The sequence below is a fragment of the Melopsittacus undulatus genome, chromosome 10 (assembly GCF_012275295.1).
Source record: "Melopsittacus undulatus isolate bMelUnd1 chromosome 10, bMelUnd1.mat.Z, whole genome shotgun sequence".
NCBI lineage: Eukaryota > Metazoa > Chordata > Aves > Psittaciformes > Psittaculidae > Melopsittacus > Melopsittacus undulatus.
Window position 1 is genome coordinate 14,288,428 of NC_047536.1, and position 18,301 is coordinate 14,306,728.

Sequence of the window (18,301 nt, forward strand, 5' to 3'; positions counted from 1 at the left end):
AATATTTAACACAGATCTGTGCTATTTGTGAGCTAAAGATGCTGTGCACAACAGGCAGCTGCTCACCTTAAGTGCTTGGAGTGAAGTACCTGGAGTGAGACAAAGCTGCACCCTGCTAAAGTCAACACACGTGCAAGCCATGGTTTCATGACCTCAAACATAACTCGTAAGATTTGTTTTCCTCCTCTAAGGTAACCTCATGTACCCTCAGAGCAGATGGCTAAATGGACATAACAGAAGAGAATGTATTAACTTTTGCATTATAACCAAAGTGAGTTGCAGTCCATTAGGCCTAAACACTGTTAGGTGCACCTAATGAATATTAAATGTGGGACAAGTACCGTGAGAACATAAGAGCATTTGAAAACGTCATGACTGCAAACCAAACTGTTCAGTAATTGAGTTTACATCAGGCCTTGGACAGTTTTCCCTAAAAAGCCCACAAAAACCTATCTTGCCACTACCTGTGTGCACTCCTCCTCCAGCAACAGTTAAGAGGTTTTAAAAGAGTGGGATTGTTGGCAGGAACAGCTCAAAAAACTGGAAAGACAATAGATTTCTTTCCCTATACAGTCTTTCCACAAGGAGAAACAATTTGAGGGAGGGAGGGCAAGGAAATGCAAGATTCTTCCATCACCATATTCACATAGAGTCTTAAAGGGGTCATCAGAAAGCTTGGAAGAAAAAACATTTAGGTTGGTTTCATTCAGCCAGTTGAATCGTGCTTCAAGAGCTCTGGAAGACATCCAAGATGGAATAAGGTAACATGGCTATGAACTCCAGAAACCAACCAACTATGCCTATATTGGTGTCCTGGCCCACGGCAGGGGGGTTGGAAGTAGATGATCTTAAGGTCCTTTCCAACCCTAACTATTCGATTTCTACTAATTCAGGTCCGTGCCATTTGTCTCTATTTTTTTTTAGCAGTACTCCAGGTGTTAGTCAGATCAGCATTTTCAGGCTAAAAATGCAACCTGTGCCTTGATGGTCTAACTCACTGGATGGGAGGTGAGGGGGAAGAGAAAATGACATCCAAGATGAAGCTTTTAACATGGATATCACTGCAGTTGTGTTCACTGGAGCACTCCAATACCTCGATTTGGGGCTCTCTGTAAGGCCTGTGATACCAAGCTGAAAGGAAACATGCCAAGTGTGACCATACCAGTCTCTACTGTCAAAATCACCACACTTTATGAATGTTATTTAAGGAGAAAGCCATTGAATTTCTTGGGTGTGAAAACATGAGCCACTTCCTCCAATTCCAACATTTAAACATGCTAAAGGAGCTCTGCAAAGTAACCTTTCACTTTGGATCCCAACCACAGCAGTGTTCAGCTTTAATGCAGGTATGTTCAGGCAAGAGTTTCCAATGTCTTCCATAAGCATTAGTAATTATACAAATCAGGTTAAAAGTTACTTAAAAGTGACAGAACTTACTGACTCCTACAGCTTAAAAGATTTCACTTCAGCCTTGCTATCTGCCTTACATACCACTTAACAGACACAGAACTCCATGCACCCCTACAGAGTGAATTTAAACAGTAATGGAAAAGGTGGTTTAGAACCATCTTTTATGTAAGCTCTTTAACACCAGGTGCTGTACAGAAGCAGTGAAGCAGTTCAGATAAAACACCACAATCTTATTGTTGTCATTTATTTTAAAAACCTTATTCAAAATATTAAGTGATACAAGTCCCAATAGGATAAAAATTACTGCAAGAAAAGAGTTGAGGGCTATTTTGTTTGTGCTTTACTTCTTGTGGTTACGTAAAGAATGCATTTAACAGTAGGATTTAGAACTTTTAGCACTTCATTTGTAAGCAGTATCATGCCTTCAGCATCCTCATGCCAACCGCTGGAAAGGTGAGTTCCTCATAATGTTACAGAATGACTTGAATACCAAGTTCTTAATTATGGGCTCCCGCTCCACCATTATTTACACATTTCTCACTTTGAAAACTTGATCACAAACAGAATGTACAGAAAACCAAGATTTTATATTTTACAACTCAGGAAAACATAAATAACGGAAGTACAAAAGACAGTAAAAAAAAGCCAAACCCAAAACTATTGTACCAGTAATGTGATTGACACTAATGCATAAATGTCTGTCCAAAATCAGTGTGCTGTCGCAGCCCCACACACCAGCACTTTCATCTGCCTGTTACCTGGGTCAGAATAACATCAATTACTCTTCGTTTTTCAGGCTTCTCCCTTTTATAATATAGCAAACCATGGAACTGTTCCCCAACTGTCTTAAAATTCAATAGGAAGCTCTGATGTATCAAAAGCCTGTCAACTATCTTTCAGTTAGATTATTCCACAAGGCTTATTTTCCATTCATTAATTACAAAGACAATGAAATAGCCATAAATACCATGAGAGGAAAGAACTGGACAGTCAAGAAGCTGCATACCTTCACAAAGGTCTTGAATATTTTAAGGAAATATGTAGCTTCTGAACTAAAATGGGTTGTATACAATGAAATTATTTACTGCATGACCACATACAGAAGTTACGAAATTGCCACGCCAGCAATTATGCAATAAGAGAACAGAAACCAGGAAAAAAAAAAAACTAGGATGATTTGCAGCATCAGGATTTAAGCATAGAAAAATGTAATTATATTTCAAGTTTGCAATGGAGGGGGATTTATGAGCCAAATAAGTGATTAGCAAAGAGACCATTAATTTGATTTAGTGAAGCCAAAGTCATTAATTTATTAGACCTAAGATATTTTATGCTTATTTTTTTTGTATTACCACTATTAAGACTGCTCCAGACAGAAGGGATGATGCTTAGTGAATGGAAAGAGCACTAAGTACTAAAGTCTGTATCTTTATAGTTGATATAAAACCTGACCAAAGTAGCAAACAAATGTATCATGCCCTTGATCTTCCATGAGATTTAATCTCAAAAACATCCAGGTCAAAGAGGGTGCATCTCACTTCAGTACAAGCAGCATATTTAGAATACCTGAATATCATTACATGACTAGGCAGGCAAAGAGTGGTAAGTTCAGCAAACTCAAATCACAGTGCTTTCAAAAAACATAGTCATTAGTTATCTTGAGGGAAGGCATTGCTTCATTAACATTCTGATCTAGCCGATGGTATTCCACTGTCCTAGAGCACAGCCCATCCCTCCATCTTCGGCTCTGGACCAGTAAGAAGATCTGAAAGAAAAAGCAGACAACTTACAGAATGCGATGGAGAAACATTTTGGGTCTGATAAACACATTAACGGTTCTATTGACATCAGAGTTCGAACCCCTCGATCCTGGCAATCGTGTTACTGTTGCTATAGAACATGACATTGATAGTCACTTCCACACTGTCCTTGCCATCAAGTCACCTACCAGCAACCTCAGCTGGAGTTTGGAAAAAAACACATCATTTAACCTAGAACTCTTCCAGTAATGTGTGTAGCTTCACAAGTACTGTATATTCAGACTATTAAACTATCCCCACATGGTGACACTTGCTAGCATGTGGGTGACACTTGCATGTAAATAGCAAAGACAAGGCATTTTTAGCACTTACGTAACCATCCCTCAAAGTTACATTTCCAAATGTAACACCTTGTTCAACCTTTTCCCCCCCATAAGACATTCCAGATACATCACTGCACTGTAAAGCAGAAGTCTGGGGCTTTTTTTAGCTGCATTCTTTTCAGACTCCCCCAACTCCTTGACCAAATCAGTGTTCTCTATATGAATAAAGCCTCAATTTTCCTAATTTCTAAAGATTAGCTTATGATTTAATGGCAAATTTGTGCATGCATCAGCAAATTGCTTTGAAGAAATGGCTACCTGAAAACACTTAACTTTGAGCTTCTCTATGTGAAACTGGAGTGTTAAGCATTTCCTTAAAGTCTGTAGTTAAGCCCTTGGAGTATGTATGACAGAAACACCACCTTGAAGTGAATACCTATTATAAGTATTATCACAGTTGTAACAGGAACATTCCCACACTTTTTGGGATTAAACCTCCCTTAATTTGCTGTTTATAATCCTGTGCAGAAACAAAATCAATCCATCACCTTTACTTAACTTGGCCCTGGTCTCATTTATAGAAGTCATGTTGTACACTGTCAGGGTCCATTACTGAACTGACTGATTACTGATGGTATCAATCAATTGATTTTCTAATCTAGAATGTTCTACTCAAGTTCATTTTCATTGTGCAGATAAACTGTCAGTAATGATCTGCATATTAGTATGCCAAGAATAAGCAAAGATATCATTCTCCCAACAGCCAAGTTCCTTTTACTAAGAGTGTACAAGGCAATGCAACTCCATTTTAACTACTATAGCTGTTTCTCTCAACCTTTCACAGCATACCTACCTTCCTCTTATTGTGATAGGTGACATAAACAACAGCTACTAGGAAGGCAACTACAACCAGATGAAAAAAGAAATGCCCATCTTCTTCTTCCAACCCCGTGACAGAAACATCTTTTATCTTCTCATCAAGGTTCTTGATTTCCTCATTGTAGTTACTAATGGTGTCAGAATCATCATCTTCTGGCATCTCCAGAAGGTCTGGGTTGTATCTGGAATTCGAGGTCACTTCATAAGGATCATAATCATCTCCATCTGACTCCATATTTTCTTTTATGACGGGTGGTGAACTATTTAGTGTGTCTTTCAAATCTGTTAGAAGATCTTCTTCCTCAATTTTAGTATCTTCAGAAGCATCAACATCAATCTGAGATACTGAGCTAGCAGTCACCGCACGAGACAGGGGTGGAGACCCCCCTTTCATTGTAGATGGTTTTACTGCAGTCACGGAATTGATTCCAGCTGTTGTTGGGAGCTCTTTGTTCTTTGTCGCGCTTGCTTCTTTTCTGGTTGGGGTTATACCCTGCAAGCTGTCTGTCAAATTCTGGGATCTACTCACTGTTTCATTCTCACTTCTAGAGGAAATATTCTCCTGGAGCACTTCTACTCCCAAAGACTCTGAGAAAAGGATGAGAAACAGTCAATATTAAGCACAAGGCACTAACTTGTGACAGTCAAAAGTTATTGCAAGGCATTCACTTTGTAGACAAGAAATCCAATTATGAACAGGGCATATTTCACACTGCAAGCCTTTTAGGAATCCCATGCAGAAATACACACTCCTGTACTTTGGCAGCTTCAAAAGAGAAGTCCTGAGCGGGGCAGGAATTAAAGCTTGGAAGCACCAGTATGCCAAAGTGTCCCTGAAAAATCGAGCATGCATATTTTCCACACTCAGAACTTCAGAGACTGGTCCTCCCCTCCCTCTGTGGATTTATGGTGTCTTGTACAACTGCATTTTCTCCATCATCAAACTCTTTCTCCCACAGAATCTGCTGAGGTCTGCAGAGGAAGAAGCTCTCAGTAAAGCTCCAGAGTTTTTAATCTTTTACCACTGCATATTTTACCAACAAAAAGAGAGAACAAGTTGTGATGTCTCCTTCAGGCAGGACACAAGGCCCTGGCAGCTCTTCACAGGCACTTATTTTTATTGAATGTGTAGAACACAGAATGATTTCCAACCTTATGTTAAGTCAGATGGAAGTACTGAAGCACAGCTTATAAAACAAGCTGAAGAAAGGACAATGTGACTGCCTATGCTCCAGTAGGAAAGCCTTTTGTCAGCAGCAAATTATTATAACCAAGTAAGTCAGTGACAGTGCTACGCAGCAATGCACTCTCAGGCACATTCATAATCACTGCAATGCCAGCTGGAGACCTCATAGCAGTCTCCACCTGACAAGCAAGGTGAGCATCAAAACCCCATGCAGGGCCCATCATCCCACTTCTGTACCCAAATGAAGGTAATAAAAGATGCAGAGGGAGTTTCTAAATAGCCAATGGCCTTTAACCCTAAGACAAAACAGCTAACTGTTCCTGTTTGTAGCACATCACTTCCAAACTCAAATCAGGAGACCCCTTAAAAATGAAAAGCACATTGGAGACTTTCAGTACACCATAATTTAAATAGCGGAGCCGTTCTTGCCTTGTATTTTGGCAAGCCAAACTCATTTTTACTCTTTTATTTAAGACAGTAACAACCCTTCCATTAAGCATTCCCAAGGAGTTCTCTGGAAGGCTACAGGTTCTAGAAAAGAAGCATTCAACCAACTGCTTGTGTCGAATAACCCGTAAGTAAAATATTATACCGGGGACACTGAATCGTGTTATTCATGAATGGGGCATTTACACAGGGTCAGTTACAACAGACTTCTTGTTTACATGGTACACTCTTCCACTGGGAATTACTCTGCAACCAAAGAAAACAGAGAAGACTCAACTAATCCCATATGAACGAGGCATTATGAAGCCTCTCTGCTGGAGTTTCAGTCAACTACTTGACATTTAACATGCTTGCTGTTGAAGAAACTACTAGCCTGGATTATCACACCACCATTAACTTGTTCAGTTCTTGCACAGGGCAAGTTTAGGGAATTCTCATCCTCCCTCAGCAATCAAGCTGGCTAATTGCATACATGGAAATAAATAGGACGAAAATTTATGCAAGAGTCTCATCTTTATAGCTAGTTGGCATGTGGGTAAGATGGGCAAAGCTTACTGCTATGCTCACCAAAAGTATAAGAAAGTAATAGCTAAATTGTCTGAAATACCAACAAGCATGTTCTTCCTATAGAACTACACTGTGTGTATCCTATCAAATTATTAAACTCATTTTAGAGTGAAGGTTTTAGGAGGATATACACTTAAATGCACAGGACTCCCACCAGGTAATGCCACAGCTTCCTGTTATTCCTACAAGAGGTTATTTCTTTTTATAGTAAGAATAGCAAATTTAGCAACTACAACACAATTGACTTATGCTATCTACCCAAAGCTATCTGGCATTGGAAAGGGTGGCTGCACTGTGTGCAGTTACACAACAGGGTCAGATGATGTTACACGTAGTGCACGGGCTCCAGAGATGCTTCAGCTTCAGAAATGAGATACTAATGTTCAATCACAATGACAGAACTAATAACACAGCCCTCTTAGTAAACAATGAGTAAAATAACACCGGACAGGGTCAAATTTCACTTCCAGAACTCGGTTTTTAGAAAACAAGCTGTTCCATGGCTTTTTTTTTTACATTAAAAAGCCTTGGTTTTCCATAGGTTTGTGTCCCACAGCCTGAACCTCTTCCTTCCTTACTGCCTACCCATCGCACCAGCTGAAGGGCAACAAAGAGAGCAGGTTTGGATATACTGCCTGCCAGGGAAAAAGGAACTAACAGCTCAGAATTGCTCCCTTCCTTTCCTTCAGTCATTCCCTTCCTCTTCACTGCCCAACTGAAACTCCAACTAAAAATCACAAAATCACTGCACTTGAAATACACATTTCTTATTAGCATTTGGTTACAGCTGGTTGAAGGGAAGTGGGAGAAAGAAAATGGCCAGGTTGGACACAGGGGCTTGGAGCAAGCTGCTCCAGTGGAAGGTGTCCCTGCCCGTGGCAGGGGTTAGAAGCTGGGTCAGTTTTAAGGTCCCTTCCAACCCAAATCACTCTGTGATTCTACGACTTAACTAGGAGTCATCTTGCACAATAACAAGCTTATATGGGGGTTAAAGGGCCTAAACACAGGCATCCCACTAGAACAACTGGAATGAGATCTTCACTCCGGCGGGCGAAGCAGGCAGCTACACCGACCTTCACAGCAACAACACACGGTGACCACCAGCCGAGCGGTCTCTCACCCACCCGTACACTAACCACGCTTCTGCCGAGCGAACGAGCACTAAACGGCTCCCTCCCCGCGACAACAGACAACCAACCAAGCCGGGGCCGGCCCCACCGGCGCCCCTCAGCTGAGGAGGGCGGCGCAGCGGCGGTGCAGGCGGCGGGCAGGCCCACCGGCGGCCGCAGAGGCCTAAAAGCGCTGAAAAGGCCTCCGGGGCGGCCGCGCACCCCCACACCCCCCTCAACCGCGCACCCCGTGCTCACCGGTGCTGGCCTGGCCGCGCACCCCCAGGGTCCATCCGCACAGCAGCAGGAGGCAGAGGGCGCAGCCCGCCGGGACGCGCCGACCGCCGGCGGCCGCCATCTTGCCGGGCAGCCTGCACCGACGTGGCGATGGCACCGCCCACCGGTGCGGGAGGGGTGGGGGGAGACCTGCGCGGCGCCGGAGGTGGAACAGCCGCGCATGCGTAAAGGACTGGGCGGGAAGGCGGCGTGAGGGGGTAGAAACCGGTGACAGAAAACGGTGGTTTTCCTTTTATTTCCCATTGTTTTCTCGTCTTTCCTCTATTGTCTGCTGCTTCCTTCAGGCGGAGGTTGATGTTCACGGTTGGACCCTCCCCCCTGTGATAAACACATAAATGTATTGGCTTTCGCAAATCATAGGTATGGTTATGTGGATATAACTGTACAAGTTTATAGTAACAAAGCTCGATAAAGACACAAGATGAGCAAAACGGAGTCGCATAGTAAAAGAATCTGTAAAGGTAAAGAGAAGGGGGGGGTGTATTTCACACCCCAAAACTACTGCACCACACGCAGGACTGGGCTTCACGTTATAGCGCCCATGCAGTGCTTTTGGCAGAGATACGTAGATTTCTGGCAAAGTTTTCCTGATTTCACCCCAAATGAGGTGGTCCGAGCCCAGAGGGAAGCCTTGAGGCTGATCACAGCAGGGGAAAGTCCCCAAAAGCCGATTCAGAGGTGAGAGAGCCAAGAGCAAGGAGCCCAAGGGCTTACGGAGACCTCAAGAGCACACCAGACACAGAGCATGCAGGGACGTAAGTTGATCATGAGCATTTGCCATGTTACTGTGAGGTGGTTGTTTCAAGGGGTGAAGTCTGAAGAGGAGGACTTCCTCCTGCAGCGTTAGGTTCTGTATTTGAGATGAGCCACATAGGATGTGCTCAGCAATACTTGTGGTAAGGGGGGAAACAGCCAGTGTTGTGCAGTGTGTGGCTGCTGCTGGCAGATCCAGCCTCATGATGTCCTAATGCCATTGCCTCACAAAGCACATTTTCCTTTGCCGCAGGCCCTTGCCATCTGTGACTGCTTACATGTAGAACCATAGAATGGTTTGGGTTGGAAAGGACCTTAAGGTCATCCAGTTCCAATCCCCCTGCCATGGCACACTAAACCAGTTCCAACACCCCCCCCCCCCGCCACACTAAACCATGGCACCCAAGGCTTCATCCAACCTGGCCTTGAACACTGCCAGGGATGGAGCATTCACAACCTCCCTGGGCAACCCATTCCAGTACCTCACCACCCTAACAGTAAAGAATTTCTTCCTTATATCCAATCTAAACCTCTGCTGTTTAAGTTTCAACCCATTACCCCTTGTCCTGTCACTACAGACCCTAAAAAATAGTCCCTCACCAGCAACCCTGTAGGGCCCCCTTCAGATACTGGAAGGCTGCTATGAGGTCTCCACGCAGCCTTCTCTTCTCCAGGCTGAACAGCCCCAACTTTCTCAGCCTGTCTTCATATGGGAGGTGCTCCAGTCCCCTGATCATCCTCGTGGCCTCCGCTGGACTTGTTCCAACAGTTCTATGTCCTTTTTATGTTGAGGACACCAGAACTGCACACAATGCTCCAAGTGAGGTCTCGCAAGAGCAGAGTAGAGGGGCAGAATCACCTCCTTCGACCTGCTGGTCACACTCCTTTTGATGCAGCCCATGAAATAAAGCACATGAAATACAGCCTTAATGAAAAGCCACTGAACTTTACCCCAGCTGATAGCTGTTCGTTGCTCAAACCTATTTCTACATAGATGAGTAATGCAACTTGGTGCATTCTGCAGTGAAAGATAAACAAGTCACGTTATCTTGTTTTCCCCATGAGCTAAACGCACGTATGCAGTTGCCAGTACTCAGCAAGCACTAAGAACATGGCCACATCAGGAACTTAAACCTACGAACTGTTTTGTGTATGTGTGGTATAAAATACACACTATGATGGTGCCAGTCTGCTTCAGGAGCCGAGAATTAATATCAAAGTGTTTTCACAATTAATACAAAGACAAAATAAAAGGTGATATTTCAATATTTATTCAAGTTGGGTTTGGGTTTGATATCCATTTTTAGTAGTGTCAAGTACAGCATTTTGGGGTCTAGTTCCACACAAAATGGAAGACTCTCTAAAAATGTACCCATTTAGTTGCTAAAAAAAAGTGGTAATAAAACAAAGCTTCATTTGAAATTCCGTGATGCAACAGCTATGTGATTGCAGTTACAAAGACTCTTCCCTGATTATGTCCCTGTCTTACAAGCTTTCCAGTCTGTGCAAGGGAAAGGAACCACAACACAGGACAGGGAGTATTGGCTGAGTCACATCATACCTCTTCCGTGACAGACTTACACAAGGTGAACAACCTAAAGCACTCTGGAGACAGCTGTAGGTGTGAGATGGCCAAATAAGACAAACCATTCCTGAAACACCCAGCTAAAAAAGTAGTAATTACAACCAAAAATATCCCTTTTTCAGACACATTTGCACATTCCATCATGAATTGAAACCTTAAATGATGGGACATTTTGCTTACAGAATGAACAGTACAATATAGTGGTCTGAGATTCTTCACATCTCAGGTTTTATATCTTTTTATACTGTTAACATGTTCTTTGTGCAGTCAATACGTTAGTAAAGGCAATCAATACCTTCCTACTTCCTATCGTGTGGCAGCTGACAGACGTGATGGGCAGGAACATTCAAAAGAAAAAAGCCTGGAATTAGGATTGGGTTTTATGCTTTTGTCTCCATGTCTTTAACAACATCATTTTTAAAGCTTAGCTGTCTTTAACCAGGACTAGCAGGACTGATACTGAGCAATACTTGCATCCCAGACAAACATTGAAAGGTACACTATATTCTGAAGGTAGCTATGCTGTAGTTTTGATTGTAGAATCACTCCTTATGCTTCAAATTCCAATCCTAGACCAAGTTTGTGTCCACCAGCGTTGACGTTCTTGCCATCCAACAAAGCTGACAATGTCAGTTTGATACCTGTAAAACAGAGAAAAGTGAGCGAAAAAGACAAGTTTTACAACTTAGAATGAGCTTTATGTTCAATAAGTGCAGTGTCTGCATTACAGCTTTAACTTACTGGGCAGCTGGGTTAAGGCAATTTGGCAGCTAGCCTTGTAAGGACCAGCATTTTGAAGCAATTTGCAGATAAGAAATCTTTATGAATTATGAAAGTTATAATAAACCATGGTGATAGATTCTGCTTTTTATCACTCCAGGTAATTAAAGCTCAAAGGCAGTTTGCTCCTGGACTGATTAATCTAATTTTAGAGTCCAGGACTATGAAAAATTGGGACCTTGATACATACCCACCTTTCTGAACCACTTTGAAATCTAGGGAGGAAAAGGCTTAAGCTCTGTCTACCGTAATATCTCATGTCCATCTGTGCTCAGTATTCTGGCAGCAGATTTATTAGACTACATTAAACCAATTTCACAGCGGTAAGATTGTCCTCTTCCTGCACCAGGGGACCTTGAGAAAGTCACATTTTCAAGCAAAATAAACTGCATAATAGGAAGCTTCTGAAAGTATTAAAAATGCATTTACTTATCTGTGAAATACCTAATTTTAGGTATGTTTTGTATCAGCATAAAGGAGTGTGTGACTGATAAGTGGTCTCTAATAATTCTGCTTCCAACAGACATTCAACAGCAGAGAGGAGTCAGTAACATTTTGTGACAAAACCTCTCTGATATTTCAAGATTAAAGTATCACTTGATTGATTCTCAATTTCTCCTGCATAGACTCACCTGGCTTTAAAGTCTGAGTGTATCCTAATCCGATCAGACTGGAGTTGTTCACTTTAGCCTTAAAAAGAAAAAATACCATATGTAAATGATTGGGTGTCTTGCTTCAGAGTTCTTCCTGCTCGAAGATTAAGGAATACCTTTAAGGCAGGCACAGGATTTCATGTGTTAAATCACAAAAATAACTATATCTAGAATTATTTTTGCCATAACTTAAAGCCAAAATTTCAACAAGTCTACAGTCACTATGGGAAAACGATGTTTTATTAACACAGGTTTTGATTTTTTTCAAGAGTGACACAAAACCCCCTCAAATATGATTAAACATTCTGTGTCATTCCAAGGCAAATCCTGTACTTGTGCTCTCATGCTGCCAACAGCAAGACAAATACATTTATGTGCCAATTGTGCATCACAGACCTGCATCAAAATCCTATTTCCAACCCTGGCAGTGTTCAAGACCAGGCTGGACGGGGCTTGGACCAACCTGCTCTAGTGGAAGGTGTCCCTGCCTGTGGCAGAGGGCTGGAACTGGATGAGCTTTAAGGTCCCTTCCAACCCAAACCAGTCTGGGATTCCGTAATTCCCTGACATAAAAGCTGTTTTGCGTTTCCATTTTGAGAGCCTATTTTCAAATGCTTATAAATGTACATGCACAGCACTCACAGAAAAAGAGGCATCTGGGTCAATCTGGTACTTGGCTGCAATTCCAAAGCGAGTGTTGCTATTCCCAGCTGTCCAAGCAAGATTCACAGCAGTTTCCAGTTTATCATTCACCTTCTGGTAAATTGAGCCACCAAATTCCGTTCCATCATTCCTGGAAGGAATGCATTAGTCCGGTTTTAAACTGCATCCCAAAACAATCATCTTTTTCTTTTCCCAGTAAGATCTATACTTGCAGAACACTCACATCTCATTTAATATCCTGGAACAACTAAGATAGAAACATTAGGCCAGATTGGTTCTGAAGTCAGTTTTAGAGGCTTACATTCATTGATGGTTACTCCATTTCAACAAACAACTTACAGCACTGAAGAAAAGCAATGACAAACTATCAAAAACAGACAAGTGATGCCAGCTTCCAGTTTTCCCTTCTCTAAATGAGAGTCTTTGTAGTAAAGTGAGGCCATGCCCCAGTTTCCAGAGCCTGAGCAATCATCCTACAACTGCCTCTGTCACCAGACACAGATGGACTGTAGCGGAAGATGCCCATTTAATGTCCAAGGCAAATTAATACCACTTGCAATAGGCGTTATGGTACATCTGTACTACAGATATCTCTAGAAATGAAACTATTATTACTTTGCAGGGAACACAACAGCTTCCAGCTCTGCTATCAAGTAGCACAACTTCCAGTTACCACTGCCACCAATGTCACCCAGGGAATAAAGTGTGGTAAATAAAATGCAAACTGTTGGAGCATGCAGATCATAAAAACAACAGCAAAAGGCTTCTAAAAGCCCTGCACTCCTTGTAAACCAGGCAACAATTTCCATCTCCACTCATTTTCCTCAAAGAGGATACAAACATACTGCACAAAACGAGCTTTAAACCACATGAAGAACTCTGCAAGTAAAATACAGTCATTTCTGAACTATGAAATAATCTGGTTCCAATTATTAAAGCATACCAAACCTTTAGTGATGAAAAAAAGGGGGAGATTTAGAACCTCTCCACTTTTACCCCTTAGGCCTGATGTTCCTTAGTTGTATAGATCATGCCCCATCCCTGGCAGTGTTCAAGGTTGGACACAGGGGCTTGGAGCAAGCTGCTCTAGTTGAAGGTGTCCCTGCCTGTGGCAGGGGTTGGAGCTGGATGAGCTTTAAGGTCCCTTCCAACACAAACCATTCTGTGCTAACCACTGACTAAACAGTAACTGTAACACCTATTGAAAAGTTCAAGTCGTAGCAGCAGCCTTTTAAATTGTTAGAGCAATTCTTCCAGAAGAACACTACAATACTTACTTCAGGTAAGACTGAAGCTCACCTATAACTGCTTGTGCTTGGCTCTCAAGAAAAGAAGGGGTTAAAAAGGACTGAGGAGAGCTGGTTACACAGGCAGATTTTTGTGCAAGGATCCCACTCAGCTCTGTCTTGACCTGCAACATTAGGGGGGTGGTCTGAGCTCTGCTTAAAAAATGAGGAAAGTCATATGTAAAACTAGAAATTAACCAGCCCTACCTCCCTTTAGTTATTATTTATTATTAAACATGGTAATAACTAAGCAAACAAACCTCCTTTTAATTCTAACAGTAATAACAGCACTTTGGAGATAAAAAAATGACAAACCATTATCCCCCCGTGAAAATTAACACATTAAATCACCATTAAGAACAGTAACTTCCTGAAGTCCCCAGCTGGTCTGTGGAACACCAGGAACAAAAGACAATGCCTCCAGGCCCTCCTAGTTAAGTTATCAGCTCTGCCACAGCATCCCTGTGAAACACTGAGCTCTCCAGATACAACGGTCGAGTGGGAGAGTGGTGGAAGATCCATACACAAGTAACTTTTTCTGGGATTATAGAAAAGCTCTGGCAGTTCAGAGCTGAAACACATCAAATACCCAAATAATGTATTCATATCAATAAATATCTATTCATATCACATATTTATGGGCTTGCCCATCAATTGATTATGAATATTAAATAAACAAACTCGGTGTCCCCCTGAAGAGGATTTATCATCCACATACAGTAACAGCAACCTAAGAGAAAGATGCTCAGGAATCCAAGAACAGTACAGCTCCGGCTGCTCTTATATTTTCTGCTGTTGCTTTAATTCATAGTTACAGCATTTTATATTAAAGGTCAATAAGACAACGTTTTGAACCACTACAGTACAACAAAGTTGAAAGTCACTGTGCTCGAAGGAATAACTGAATTACTGAGTGTGGGGGGGGAACCCACATATTGTTCTGCTGCAAGTTTTCTGCCCGCATCTTTGTGCTTTGGCAATCCTTCAAACACAGTCTGGGCTGTGAAGGTTCAATTGTTCTGTAAGGCAGTGAGAGCTTCCTAAACCAAACCTCTGCAAAACAGCATGAAACAGAACAGAAAGCCTTTGAAGCAGCAGCTCCAGGAAGGCAGAACAGTTGCTCAGCCCCTGAACAGGAAGAGCCTGCAGTAGTTCTGCCATATGCAAACTATCCAATTACCCACGGGAATGGGAAAGGGGGGGCGGGGAATGGATTAGGGATTGCCTAATCTTAAAGCAAACATCTTCTGCAGAGGCATAAATTGCTTTTTAAACAGGAATGGGAGACAGAGAAATTACGGTTTTCCTGGTTCCTCACTGTTGCTGCGTTCAGAAAGGCCAAATGCCTGTGTAAATAGATTATTATGAGTTATGATACTAAACCAAACGTTTACAACATATCACTTCCAGTACTAAAACAAACCCAGGCCCTATCTCTTCCATGCACTCCCTTTTCCCTGCTCTTGCTTGTTCTGATTAACTCTTTAATCTACAGACCAAACCACCATTTTGTTTCATTTTGACATTGCTTTTATTTCACATTTCACAAAGAGTATTTTCATAACCCACTTGCTTTATTATTCCGCTAACAGAGTCCAATAACCCTCATCTGCTAGAAAGAGATGCTGGGTACTTGGGTGCTCAGTGAATTCCAGTTCCTTCCATTATGCCATCCTCCCCCGCATAATTAAAGGAAAGTTAATGCAGCCAAAACATGCAGCTTGCCATCTGAAATGCAGAAGTCATTTCAAACCAACCACTCCCTCTTTCACCACAGTTCAAACTCCATCCCTTTCACTGTCCTAATAAGAAGCAAAATCCTTTCAAACTCCTTTTTCATGCCTCTCTGCCAGTACTTACACATTAGTATGAAGCTGGAACTCATCAGTCTTATAGCCAACAGCAAAGTTGCTCTGGGTTACTCTAGACTTCGTTGTCTCAAAGGTCATCTGGTAACCCGCCAGCCATCCCTCGTAGCCAACCACCAGGGCTCCACGTATTGAAGGACCAGCAATGTCAAAATCCATGTCACAGCCAAGGTTGATGTGTTCCCTTTTGTACCCTGTCTTAACTTTAGCACTCTTCTTCCTGAAAAGGATACATCTTTGAACAGGTACACTCACAAGGAGCAATCCCATCAGATCAGTTCCTTTAATGCAGTGTAATAGCTCTTGAAGACAACGTATGAACCCCTGGAGAGCCACGGGATACGTCACCTTTCTACCTCCACAGAACCCTAGTTCAAGATACAGTGAGTTAATTGCAGTCAAGCAATAAAATGCTGTGTGGTGCCCCACTGAGCATTGCTGGGCTGTGCTCTGAAATGAGACGGCACAAAAAGCCAGACGGGAGACGACAAAACCAGACCCTCATCTCCAGCTCATCTGATGGTTTGGGAAGTTCGGTAGATGCAGGGAAGGAAAGGGAGCTGCAGCAGTTTGCAGGTTTGCCACAGAAGCTCCACATACAAATACAGTTTTTAGACAACCCCAGTGAGCTGGGTAATTTCATTTACTGAGACAAACATCAAGAAATCACTGCTTTGTCTCCAGCTTCTTGAGGGAACAGAACAGTGTTTTCTCAGGTGTCTTGAGGTTGGTTTACATCACGGATGCAGGCCCTCACAAGAGAGTTATGTCTAATATATTCAGCTACTCTTATTAAAGATCATTTTCCCCTTCTTCTTTTACCTTACAGGTATCTTCTGTCCTTGACCAAATCTTCTCCTGAAATCTTCCTGGAAAAGTCAGGCTAAATTGAGATTTCAAAGCAACCTTTCCCTTCAGGCTGCAAAACCAGTCTGCAAGAACTGTTCCTCTCCTGTATCTGACCCACGCAGAGATCGCTCTTGGATTTATTATGAGTATTCCAGACTCGGGAATTTGTGTTTTGCAAGATCAGACACAAGAGCAGCAGTGCCAGAAGCACTCAGCATTAGCTCCTCTGCAACTGCTCTAAGTCAGCAGTACTTCTACCAGCGTCAGCAGGGACAGAGGCAAGCTAACACAGAGCACTCCTGAAAATGACTCTCACTGCTGAAAGACTCCTCGCAGCAGGAAGGAAGGGGGAGAAGGTGTCTCATACTCAGACATGATGCATCCCTGTCAACCTAATCCAGGTCACACCAGGGTTGAATCTCACTCCATTTATTCAAATTACAATAGGCCTCCCACACAAAGTAGATACTAGTGTCTGAAGTGCTAGGAAATAGTTGTACATTGTCATTCTCAGACCAGATTTTTCTATTTCTTTAAAATCCCACCAGCTAAGAAATAACTAACACCCATCACTACAGACTATTCTGGTTAACAAAGTCAAAAATATCTGCTTAATGTACAACTAGGAGTGCGCTGGAAGCACCTGGCAATGCAGGACACTGCAAGACAGGGTGCAACCTCCCTGTAACTGTATCCCACAGCCTCAGTGCAGCGTGCTGCTCTGGGCAGCTCCTGTGCAGAGTATTTTGACTCGTTGGCAGCACTGCTTGCAAAAAGATAATCAGGGGAATAAAAGAAACCAACATCCATGCTCCAGCTGCTGCTTAATCCCTCTGGCCCAAATAAAACATGGCATTCAATGAGGAATACTCATCCCCTGCCACGCCGTGGCCAGCGGGAGCTCACATGATAATGCAGCTCGGGAGAAGAGCCCAGTTCCTGTGCTGACCTATTAGAGCCACGGCCAACTGGCTCCTGGAGCCTGTTCAGCCCTGAACTGACTTGTTTCATTGAGACAGCAGCTCAGCCTCTGACACAGCCAGAAAGAGGCAGCAGGAGCACAAATAAACCCTTTCCTTCACACCCTAACTCAAGCTGTCATTTTCAAGTTACTGGCTGTAAAAGTTTGCTTGCTGTAGCTTCGGATTAAAAAGGGATTGTTAATACAGAGATTTAAATCAGTTGCCCATGATTTCATCATACACAGGCTGACTGTTAACTGTCTCCAGGTCTTAGGACAGAAGCAGTAACAAAGCAAGATTATTCCAGAAAACTACAGTAAAAAAATGCCTTTTTGGGTCACTTAAGCTTACTGGCTTCTTACCCAGTGTTAGGAGAGAAGGAGGAGTCAAAGGTCAGCTTCAGGCCACGTGCAAGCTGAACAGAAAAGAAATTCACTGGTTGGAGTTATACTGAAGAGATGGACGTAGGTGAATATGCACACTGCAGCTTCTGAGCCAAAAGTTACCTGGTCTTCAAGAGTAATCTCGGTGCCAAGTGTGTTGTCCGTGTTCCACTTCTCTGTGAACATCAGGCCGTATTCCACCCATCTGTATTTTGTTTCCAAACTCCCACTGACTTTGCTTGTTTCTGAGTTTGCTGAACCTGAGCTTGTGAATTCCTAAAGGGGGGGGGAAAATAATTACATATATGCAATATATACATATATATTTATATTCATATATACATATATGCAAAGAGCTAGATGCTTGCACATAGGCAAATGCTTGTAGAACACCACATTAATTTGGGGTATTATTCCATACTGCAGAGTTCTCAGAGGATTTAAGAACAGCTTCTAGGTATTAACATCAACACACCCCTGCCCCACAACAAGTTTCAGTGTCAGGGGAGTGAGAATGTGCATTTCCCTTTAAAATGAAACA

General features: G+C 42.6%; 2 protein-coding genes across 6 annotated transcripts in view; both read right to left on the reverse strand.

Annotated features, from left to right (window-relative positions):
- Nucleotides 1–1,557: 1,557 nt before the first annotated feature.
- Nucleotides 1,558–8,065, reverse strand: C10H5orf15 (chromosome 10 C5orf15 homolog). The gene is made up of 3 exons (XM_034067178.1): nt 7,940–8,065; nt 4,347–4,960; nt 1,558–3,175 (listed from the first exon to the last, which is right to left on the reverse strand). Exons 1-3 carry the CDS (start codon nt 8,037–8,039, stop codon nt 3,044–3,046), a joined length of 846 nt encoding a protein of 281 aa, XP_033923069.1. The 5' UTR covers nt 8,040–8,065; the 3' UTR covers nt 1,558–3,043.
- Nucleotides 8,066–9,979: 1,914 nt separating this feature from the next.
- VDAC1 (voltage dependent anion channel 1) overlaps nt 9,980–18,301 on the reverse strand; it is a 75,876-nt gene continuing 67,554 nt past the window's right edge. For all 5 annotated transcript variants that reach the window (XM_005147268.4, XM_034066631.1, XM_034066632.1 and 2 more), the window contains 6 exons: nt 17,884–18,036; nt 17,740–17,792; nt 15,559–15,786; nt 12,392–12,542; nt 11,729–11,786; nt 9,980–10,957 (listed from right to left, as the gene is read on the reverse strand). In XM_005147268.4, coding sequence (XP_005147325.1) covers nt 10,866–10,957; nt 11,729–11,786; nt 12,392–12,542; nt 15,559–15,786; nt 17,740–17,792; nt 17,884–18,036 — 735 coding nt within the window. In that variant the 3' untranslated portion in view covers nt 9,980–10,865. The remainder of the gene's footprint in view (nt 10,958–11,728; nt 11,787–12,391; nt 12,543–15,558; nt 15,787–17,739; nt 17,793–17,883; nt 18,037–18,301) is intronic.

Coding starts and splice junctions, on each gene's coding strand:
- C10H5orf15 (XM_034067178.1), bottom strand. CDS start 8,039: ATGGCGGCCGCCGGCGGTCGGCGCGTCCCGGCGGGCTGCGCCCTCTGC. Junction 4,961..7,939: donor GCGCGGCCAGGCCAGCACCG/GTGAGCACGGGG, acceptor TCCTTTTCTCAG/AGTCTTTGGGAGTAGAAGTG. Junction 3,176..4,346: donor CCTATCACAATAAGAGGAAG/GTAGGTATGCTG, acceptor TTTTTCTTTCAG/ATCTTCTTACTGGTCCAGAG.